This window comes from Chiloscyllium plagiosum, chromosome 42 (genome assembly GCF_004010195.1).
Source record: "Chiloscyllium plagiosum isolate BGI_BamShark_2017 chromosome 42, ASM401019v2, whole genome shotgun sequence".
NCBI classification, from domain to species: Eukaryota; Metazoa; Chordata; class Chondrichthyes; order Orectolobiformes; family Hemiscylliidae; genus Chiloscyllium; species Chiloscyllium plagiosum.
This window is the reverse complement of record NC_057751.1, coordinates 19,547,125-19,557,357: the sequence shown is the minus strand read 5'-3', so window position 1 is coordinate 19,557,357 and position 10,233 is coordinate 19,547,125. Positions and strand designations below refer to the sequence as shown.

Genomic DNA, 10,233 nt, shown 5'->3' with positions numbered 1-10,233 from the left:
GTCTTTTTGGAGGTGGCGGAAATGTCGGTGGATGATTTGGTTTAAGCGAAGGTTGGTAGGGTGGAAGGTGAGCACCAGGGGTGTTCTGTCGTTGTTACGGTTGGAAGGGTAAGGTCTGAGGGCGGAGGTGCGGGTTGTGGACGAGATGCGTTGGAGGGCATCTTTAACCACGTGGGAAGGGAAATTGCGGTCTCTAAAGAAGGAGGCCATCTGGTGTGTTCTATGGTGGAACAGGTCCTCCTGAGAGCTGATATGGTGGAGGCGGAGGAATTGGGAATACGGGATGGCATTTTTGCAGGAGGTAGGGTGGAAAGAGGTGTAATCCAGGTAGCTGTGGGAGTCAGTGGGTTTGTAAAAACATGTCAGTGTCAAGTCAGTCGTCATTAATGGAGATGGAGAGGTCCAGGAAGGGGATGGAGGTGTCAAAGATGGTCCAGGTAAATTTAAGGTCAGGGTGGAAGGTGTTGGTGAAGTCGATGAATTGATCAACCTCCTCGCGGGAGCACGAGGTGCTTAATTGTCCCATAATGCCCAGGGATGCACAAGTTAGGGTGGATTGACTGTGCTAAATTGTCCCGTAGTGCCCGGGGATGTGTAGGTTAGGGTGGGATTGACCGTGCTAAATTGTTCCGTAGTGCCCGGGGATGTGTAGGTTAGGGTGGATTGGCCATGCTAAATTGTCCTAGTGCCCGGGGATGTGTAGGTTAGGGTGGATTGGCCGTGCTAAATTGTCCCGTAGTGCCCAGGGATGTGCAGGTTAGGGTGGATTGGCCATGGGAAATTGTCCCCGTTGTGCCCAGGGATGTGCAGGTTAGGGTGGGTTTGCCATGGGAAATTGTCCCATTGTGTCCGGGGATGTGCAGGTTAGGGTGGGTTTGCCATGGGAAATTGTCCCATTGTGTCCGGGGATGTGCAGGTTAGGGTGGATTAGCCATGGGAAGTGCAGGGTTCTGGGGATTGGGACAGGGACAGGGGTTGGGTGGGATGCTCTTCGGAGGGTCGGTGCAGACCTGATAGCCTCTTCCCGCACTGTCAAGATTCTATGGCAGAATGAGAAACGGAAATATGGGCTTTATGACATTCTGTTAACTCAACCTTTTGTAAGTTATGAGGGGGAATAAAGGGCAAGTCATCTTAGACGATAGTGCAAAGCGAGTGCGAGGTCATCTCTATGACTAAATCACCAAATAAAAGTAAAATCCTGCGGACTCTGGAGACCGGAAACAAGCGGAACAAAAAAGAAATCTGTGGAGAGAGACGAACAGCGTTAACGTTTCGAATCTGAAGCTTCTCCAGCACTTGCTGTTTTTATTTGAGGAAATCACCAGCCGGCTCTGGACACCCCAATGGAAAATATATTGAAGTAGAATTTCTCTGTCCCCCATCCCTCACTATTAAAACGCAAATTTCTCAGAATGAATCGTGTTTCTTTAGCACTGCAGGTGAGATAAATAAAGGATAAATAAAGAGTTGGCACTGTGGCACATACCAGTATTGATCAAGTTGCTTGCGAGTGTGCACATTTCTCATTGATGGTGATTTCGTTGTCCGAATCTTAAAAATGTAATTTCCTCACAATTCTTCAAGCTTACACTAAGCGACGCTCTCATTTGTGCACTTGGCTGTTAGGCACACTCGATTTCCTATATATTTTTAAATGTTTAAACTGTTTACTCCTGCTGTCCTCTTTCCAGTTGACCAGCAATGAGGCGACCGCTCCGTTTTGCAGGGTGGATAGCAACTTACTGATCGGGAGAGTCGATTTTCTTTCACTGGCTCGACTGGTGGCTCAGAGGCAAGCACGGTAAGACAGAGCAGGTTCCCCACCCTTACCAGGGTGCACAGAGCAGCTAGGCTTTTGTTGATTCCAAATCCTTTGATTTATTTCAACCTAGAATTTTTCTGTGGCCCTCTAAGTGTTATTATGACATTGTTGCGAACGAAGCCTCTGATCTTGTCTAGCAGACCCTAAATGTAATCTCTGTATTTCCCGAGTCAGTTGATGTCGATTCTTGAGGGAGTTCGGACTTTTCAATTGGAAATCAGATCCTAATAAGTACACACTGACCCCTGCTGGAAAGTGTGCGTATGTGGCTAGGAACAAACAAAGGAAAGAGGGGAGCTGTTGAACGTTGGAAGGGGATATGATAAACTGGGGAAGAAACACAATTTCAACTAGTTAGTGAGTCTGTAACTAGTGAATATAATTTTAAGATTATCATTAATAGAATGTTTAGAATACAGATCTGTACACAGAGGATCGTTCAGACATGACATTAAAATGGATGTGGACAAATATTTGAAATAGACGTTTTTTAAAAAATTGAATGCAGACTAAGGAAATAGCTCTCCTTCAATAAGCCCATGTATAATGTGCTAAATTACTTCGTTTTTAAAATTCCAAGACTGACTGATTCTATGATTGGGGAAGACAAATTTAAAACAAAGTTATTCATTCATGAGAGTCTAGTTTCTTTGGAATCTTCAAATAATCTTTTAAATCATTATTTTCCCTCCAGATTAAACTCCGATGAAGTTCATGGTCCCACTGTGAAGAATATGAAACTTGAGGTATGTCCAGTCTTTGGGTTTACGTATTGGAGTACTGTGCCAGCCTGGGTTGGTACAATTGCCAGAACTGGGTGGTGTGTGTCTCAAAGTCCATCAGAATGCTCATGACAAAAACTTGTGTGTGGAGTCTTTTAACATGGGGAGGCTATAGTGTTGCAGTTTCTACACGGTTCTGAAACTTCTGCTCTTACTATCTGTTGTAAGTGTGTTGGAAGGGTTTACAGATTGCTAGTCATTCTGTTGGCATACCTTCCATTAAATCTTGAAGTGGGACTTGAACCTGGATCTCTGGTCCAGTAGTAGGGATGTTACAATTGTTCCAAACTGGGCTGATACAGTGCCAGGTTGAGGTGGTAGTTCCAGGGGCTAGGTGGTACAGTACCAGGGCTCAGGCAGCACAGTGCCATTGTTGAGGTGATACAGTACCAGCACTGGTATGGTACAATGCCAGTAACACTTTTAATTATTCAGCTTTTTATTTTCCAAATAGCACCAGCTAGAATCTGACTTGAAGCACGCAATGCTGATACAGAGTCAAACTGAATTGATCAAACACCAAAGGAAAGCTTCAGCAGGGTCCAGATGCAACAAAGAGGAGGATACTGGCAGCCTATTCAGGGATAGTCTCTCTGGACAAATGGAAGGTATGTACAACATTTGTTCTACTCTAGATTTTCATTGCCTTTTGGGTGGGTAGGGGAGGGTTATTATTATTTATTAAAATAAAACAGTGGATAAATAATAAAGTTAACATGCACTGTATTTACTGGTCAGGAGGAGAAATGATACTCACTGTGATTCCATTGACTAGTCCTTTCTGTCAGAACATCAGTTGTGATCGAGTTGACCCTTCAGCCTTTCATTTTTGGCACTCCGATATGCGAATGGGAGTGGGATCAGGTTTCCTGGCCTCAAAAACCCTTCTAATTCCAGAGGTTGTCACCTCTGTGTAAAGAAAGACTGAATCATGCTTGTGCTGATCTTGCCCTTCAGAACCTTGAGTCGAGAGTGTGCTGCTGGAAAAGCACAGCCAGTCGATTCTCCTGTTCCTCAGATGCTGCCTGACCGACTGCTTTTCCAGTATCGCACTGTCGTCTCTGATCTCCAGCATCTGCACTCTTCACTTTGTCCTTCAGAGGTTTGACTCTGTCTTCATGCTCTGGGCCAGCTGCTACTGCTGTTTTGCTATCCCACTGTGTCCTAGACACATCTCTCAGGGTCTGGTTCGGGTGTCTTTTTCTAAGACTGGTGAGGCTAAATTTACCTAGTTATCCCTCAGAGCTTACCTACGGGAATCAGATAGTTTGTCTGCAAAACGCTTCCCTTTCCTTGCCAGCTTTAGGGGCGAGTGTCAACTGCCCCACTCTCTGCAACAGGTAGATCAGAATCGGGGTCATTCAGAACCTTTTGGTGGTCGGCATCAGTTCAGGAGTTCAGACACAGTGGCTAGCTATTACTCTGCAGCAAACAATTGCCCCAAGATGGAATCTAGATCCATACTGGGATCAGCAGGCTTAGATTGTTGTGTGTTCTGTATGTTAGTAATGGATGTGCGACAGAGGGAAAGAAGTAGAGAACCTTCAATCTATAGATAGTCCACTCCTGTTAACTCAAAGTCAATTTTGCTGTAGAAGTGTCTGAATTATCCAATAGTTTGAATGCATTGATTTTAAGAAAACAGTATAAGGAGTGTTCTGCACAGTTTCAGTTAGAATGAAGAGATCATTTGATTGAAGCATTGTCGACCGTAACAACATTACATCACAAAATACATAACTGGGAAAAGGAGCAACTGTTGTCAAGGAGGCAATATTTTATACACAGCAAGATCCCATAAACAGTGATGTCATGATTGACCAATTTGTGTTGGTGATGTTGGCTTGAAGGATAATTATTGATGAGGATAACTCTCTGCTTTTCTTCAAAAACAGTCAAGTTGAGGGTATTTAGTCAAGTCGAGGGTATTTAGTCAAGTCTCTGATGTGTTGCCTCCAGATTCAAATGTTCCAATGCATCCTGGCTAGCCTCCTATCTTCCACTGTCTACATTAGAGTGGTGCTGGAAAAGCACAGTCGGTCAGGCAACATCCGAGGAGCAGGAAAATCAACGTTTCGGGCAAAAGTCCTGATGAAGGGCTTTTGCCCGAAACGTTGATTTTCCTGCTCCTCGGATGCTGCCTGACCGGCTGTGCTTTTCCAGCACCACTCTAAGCTCTGATTTCCAGCATCTGCAGTCCTCACTTTTCCCATCTTCCACTGTCTACCAACCTGAGATCTTCCAAAACTTTACGACCTGTACTCCTTTTCAGCTCCGAGTCCCATCCACCCATTACTTTCTATGCCCAATGACCTATATTAACCTGTGGTTAAGCAATGTCTTTATTCTAATTGGGGCATCTTGCACATGTCTCATAACTTGATTGAGTTTTTTGAAGATGTAACAAAGGATTGATGAGGGCAGAGCGGTAGATGTGATCTATATGGACTTCAGTAAGGCATTCGACAAGGTTCATCATGGGAGACTGATTAGCAAGGTTAAATCTCATGGAATACAGGGAGAACTAGGCATTTGGATACAGAACTGACTCAAAGGTGGAAGACAGAGGGTGGTGGTGGAGGGTTGCTTTTCAGACTGTGACCAATGGTGTGCCACAAGGATCGGGTGCTGGGTCCACTGCTTTTTGTCATTTATATAAATGATTTTGACGTGCACATCAGAGGTACAGTTAGTGAGTTTGCAGATGACACCAAAATTGGAGGTGTAGTGGACAGCGAAGAAGGTTACCTCAGAGTACAATGAGATCTTGATCAGATGGGCCAATGGGCTGAGGAGTGACAGGTGGAATTTAATTCAGATAAATGCGAGGTGCTGCATTTTGGGAAAGCAAACCAGAGCAGGACTTATACACTTAATGGTAAGGTCCTGGGGAGTGTTGCTGAGCAAACAGACCTTGGAGTGCAGGTTCATAGCTCCTTGAAAGTGGAGTCGCAGGTAGATAGGATAGTGAAGGCGGCGTTTGGTATGCTTTCCTTTATTGGTCAGACTATTGAGTACAGGAGTTGTGAGGTCATATTGCAGCTGTACAGGACATTGGTTAGGCCACTGTTGGAATATTGTGTGCAATTCTGGTCTCCTTCCTGTTGGAAAGATGCTGTGAAACTTGAAAGGGTTCAGAAAAGATTTACAAGGATGTTGCCAGGGTTGGAAGATTTGAGCTATAGGGAGAGGCTGAATAGACTGGGGCTGTTTTCCCTGGAGCATCAGAGGCTGAGGGGTGACCTTATAGAAGTTTATAAAATCATGAGGGGCATGGATAGGGTAAATAGACAAAGTCTTTTCCCTGGGGTGGGGAAGTCCAGAACTAGAGGGCATAGGTTTCGGGTGAGAGGGGAAAGATGTGAAAGGGACCTAAGGGTCAACTTTTTCATGCAAAGGGTGGTGCGTGTATGGAATGAGTTGCCAGAGGAAGTGGTGGAGGCTGGTACAGTTACAGCATTTATGGGTATATGAATAGGAAGGGTTTAGAGGGATATGGGCCAAATGTTGGCAAAGGGGACTAGATTGGGTTGGAATATCTGGTCGGCATGGACAAGTTGGACCGAAGGGTCTGTTTCCATGCTGTACATCTCTGTAACTCTATCTCTCACTTTAATTGTTCCACAATTGTCAGCAATGCTTTCAACTACCAAAACCTGTGGAAGTCTCCCCCCTCAATCTCTCTGGCTCTCCTTCCTCCTTTAAAACGTACCTCTTTGACCAAGCATTTATGCATTTACCCTAACATGTGCAACTGTCTCATATTTTGTTTTATAACATTCCTGTGAAGCACCTTTACTGTGTTCAAAATGCTAAATAAATATAAGTTGCTGTGATTGTTGAGTGGGATTTGAACCCATGTATTACAGTTGATGTTAGCTGAATTCACAGTTTGAAAATCTGTGATCGACAAAGTTTTTTGCCAGTCTCGTCTATTAAGGGATTAAAGTGTTAACAGTTGAGATCGGCTTCGTTTGGCTAAGGTGGTATCATACAACTGGCAAGGCAAACTGACCCCCTGCAGCCAAGGGGAGTATCCAGAGAGGAGGTGACAGTAAGCTAAGAAGTGAGTGTGTTTTCAGGTAGGAGGACTGTGGGGGTGAGATCAGACCTTGATCCAAACACCCACTTCCAAAAGCAGGAGTATATCTCTGAGGGCGAGGGGCGGGGGTTGACATTTGGTCTGTGTGTATCACTTGAATTGAACACAAAAACAATCTAAAGGTAATCCCCAGAACGCTTGAAGCAAGAATGCCCCTCACAAGTTCCTCTCTTCAATCATATTTATGAATACATCAGATTTACTAAACTGATGTTAAAGAAACACTCGTATTCACATAGCACCTTTCATAACCTCAGGATGACCAAAGTGCTTTGTAGCCAATTATCTCTTTTGTAATATAGTCACTGTTTCAATATTGGAAACACAGCAGGCAACTTGCACACAGCAAGTTCCTGCAACAGTCACATGACCATCTGTTTGAGTGATAATGATTGCTGTCTATGTCACAGAGCAGCTCCCTTCATCCAATCTGTGGCACCTAACCTGTTGGGAATATATCCCTGACGTGGTATGCCATAGCACCTAATCTGCTGTGCTATGGTTAGGTGGCTTTCTTACAGGTCAGGGCAAAATAAATGGAGCCACTCAGTGATGAAGGTAGCAAGGGTTGTAGGGCTATGGGGAAAATCAGGGGATTATGACTATTTGGATAACCTAGCAGAGGCACGATGGGCTGAAGTTTCCTGTTCTGTATGATTTTGGGTGGCACAGTGGTTAGCACTGCTGCCTCACAGCGCCAGAGACCCGGGGTCAATTCCCGCCTCAGGTGACTGCCTGTGTGGAGTTTGCACATTCTCCCCGTGTCTGCGTGGGTTTCGTCCGGGTGCTCCAGTTTCCTCCCACAGTCCAAAAATGTTAGGTGAATTGGCCACGCTAAATTGCCCGTAGTGTTAGGGTCTGGGTGGGTGCGCTTCAGTGGGTCGGTGTGGACTTGTTGGGCCGAAGGGCCTGTTTCCACACTAAGTAATCTAATCTAAAGTAATCTAATCTCCCTCCCAATCCTATGATATTGAATACAGCGATAATAACAAAGGTTAATCAGTTCTTAATATGTTCTGAATCTAATTGTCTTACTTCATTTCTTGTTATAGAAGCAGAAAGTGGGGAATATCTGAAAGGTAACTAACTGCCACTCAGCCTCTATTATCATTGAGAAGGTACTGAAGACAGTGAAATAATGAAACCAAAGGACGTAATAAAACCATAAAATTAAAAGCTGCAGCAAACGGATATGAACATGACCACATCAGGATTTAATGCTCACCATTTTCTCAGATCTCTCAGGGAATGCATGGACCTACACTGTCAAGCAAATTGGAAGTTAACTCCTCCACTTCAATTTGATTTTTGTCTAATTCTACTTTTGGAAAATGGCAAATGAGGCCTGTGTTGCCACTGCACTGTGGATTGGACAGATCAGGTGCTTCTGTAAATGGGATCTGGGCCATTCCGCAAGAATCCTGCTCCATTCCAAGTTCACATTTATCCATTGCTGTTCTTGTACAGAGATGTTTGAGATGCAACTATCTTCCACATTGACAAGCCAGGTCTTTATTACTGTCGACTTGTACAGAGTTTCCCTCTGCTAATGGTTAGCTGAAAGTGATTGGAAGGAGAAAGAGTTGGTTCTGGATTTTCAGTAAGACTGAAGTTAGCAATAGGGTATTGCAACACCCAACAGAGATGATATAGGTCTGTATGATTCACTTCATACTTCGCAGTATGTTTACTGACTGTACTTTGAGGGGAACTTGAACCTGTGTTGAAGGATAATTAATTAATATTTAAGAGAGCAGAATTCATGGCGCAGAGCATTGTATGGGTGATACTGAAATAACTGTACTAAGGTCGGTGTCCTGTCACCAAGTCACCCTTTCTTTACTAGAGCACAGTACACGAGCTGTGGCCAGCCAACTCAGAGTCAGTCCTCAACTGAGGAGATTCTAACCCCAATCAAGAACCTCATGGTTAACCAGGTCCACCTGGTTCTAATCACGACAGATGCTGATGGGTTTGAAACTACAGTGAGTTGTACAAAAACAACCCTCAAAAGGTGGGAGTTGACCTGTTGCTCAGACAATGGAGTGACATAAAACTATCACCTGTCTACTTAAGTCTCTTGCTTACACAGTGCAATTATTCAGTGTCCTTGAACATTGATTTCAGTTTGCTTTATGTCTACAAATATTCCAGATCCTTATTTGAATTAATTAATTTCGTGAAAAACAAATTGAGACTTTTTGTTTACCGATGATACCAAGCTAACAATGTGGAAATCAAAAGCTCTGTAACTCAATCAGTATTCAAACAAAGAATAAAAAGCTATCGCATTCTCCACCTGTTTCAACCTCTGCTTTATCCTAACTTGTCTTTCTTTTTTAATTGTGGGGAAGCAGTAGTTTATTAAATCTCCCAATCGAGTTTACTGAGAGACTAGTGTGATGTTTACATGACACTGGAAATGATTCCATAATGTGTTTCCATTAGGATAGATTCCAACCGCCAGTGACAAATGATGAATGACAGAACATGCCCAACTGCAACTGTTTGTTCCTGCAGAGGAGGGATGGGGGAAAGGTGATGTGTTGGGAGTATTTAGGCCAAGACATTTGAACAGACCAGCAGGATAAAAAGTACATTGCTGGATTGTCTCAGATCAGCTGGGGCCTTAGCTTATATCATGTGGGTTTGGCTGCTTGAGCTGCACTTGATGAACTGATGCCTTGGCATGGCTAAGTTGAAAGCTAAGTGTGGCATTTTCTAAGCCAAATGAGAGCAGATGGTGTATGTTTGCTACCACAAGGACATTCTAACTCCTGGGGGCTGGGAAAGTATTGAGAAAGTCTGTGCTGCCAGACACATTGGGACAACCAATGTACTCTTATGTCCAGATGAAAAAGTATTTTGCAAAAGTACTTTCTTGGCAGAGAAAGAGGGATGAGTATCTATGTTGATACATAGGAATTTTGTAAACATATTTTTATGAAGTCCATGCACTTCCAAAGAAAACTACAATGTAGGAGCTCCTGATTCATACCTGCAAAGAGCCAAGCCAGCTGTTACACTGAACTACTGCCATTTTTAAGAACGATGTTATTGCTTCTGGTTTGGAACAAGGGATCAGGACTCTGCACAAGGATGACTAGAGTTAATTCAGCATCTGGTTGCACTGACAACATGGATAGCACTGACATCCCATCTTCTTCTTACTGCCAGATTGTGGGTCCCAATATGAAGATAAACTGTAATCAACAATAAACGGATGCAATTAACAGCACCAAGCATAGAAACGTCAGCCTGTGGTGAGGCACTCTGCTCTCCACTCTCACGGAGTCACTGCTGCAGTCAGATATGGCAGGAGGGGGGGAAAAGGAGAGAGTTGCCTGGATACAGAGAGAGCTTGCAGTCTGTAGAACTGGTTCACAATGTGGTTCATTTCATACCTCCTTAAAATGCATTGTTTCATTGTTTGCATGAATTGATTCATTTTTGTAACACAGTGTTAAATATAACTTGTTTTTACCATGTACATACTCATTTAAGCTTCATGAATGGAGAGCAAA

At 43.8% G+C, this 10,233-nt stretch overlaps 1 protein-coding gene across 2 annotated transcripts in view; it reads left to right on the top strand.

Annotated features, from left to right (window-relative positions):
• LOC122543212 (NGFI-A-binding protein 2-like) overlaps positions 1-8,127 on the top strand; it is a 16,103-nt gene extending 7,976 nt beyond the window's left edge. For both annotated transcript variants that reach the window (XM_043681687.1, XM_043681686.1), the window contains 4 exons: positions 1,695-1,804; positions 2,520-2,571; positions 3,062-3,215; positions 7,762-8,127. In XM_043681687.1, coding sequence (XP_043537622.1) covers positions 1,695-1,804; positions 2,520-2,571; positions 3,062-3,215; positions 7,762-7,796 — 351 coding nt within the window. In that variant the 3' untranslated portion in view covers positions 7,797-8,127. The remainder of the gene's footprint in view (positions 1-1,694; positions 1,805-2,519; positions 2,572-3,061; positions 3,216-7,761) is intronic.
• Positions 8,128-10,233: the final 2,106 nt, after the last annotated feature.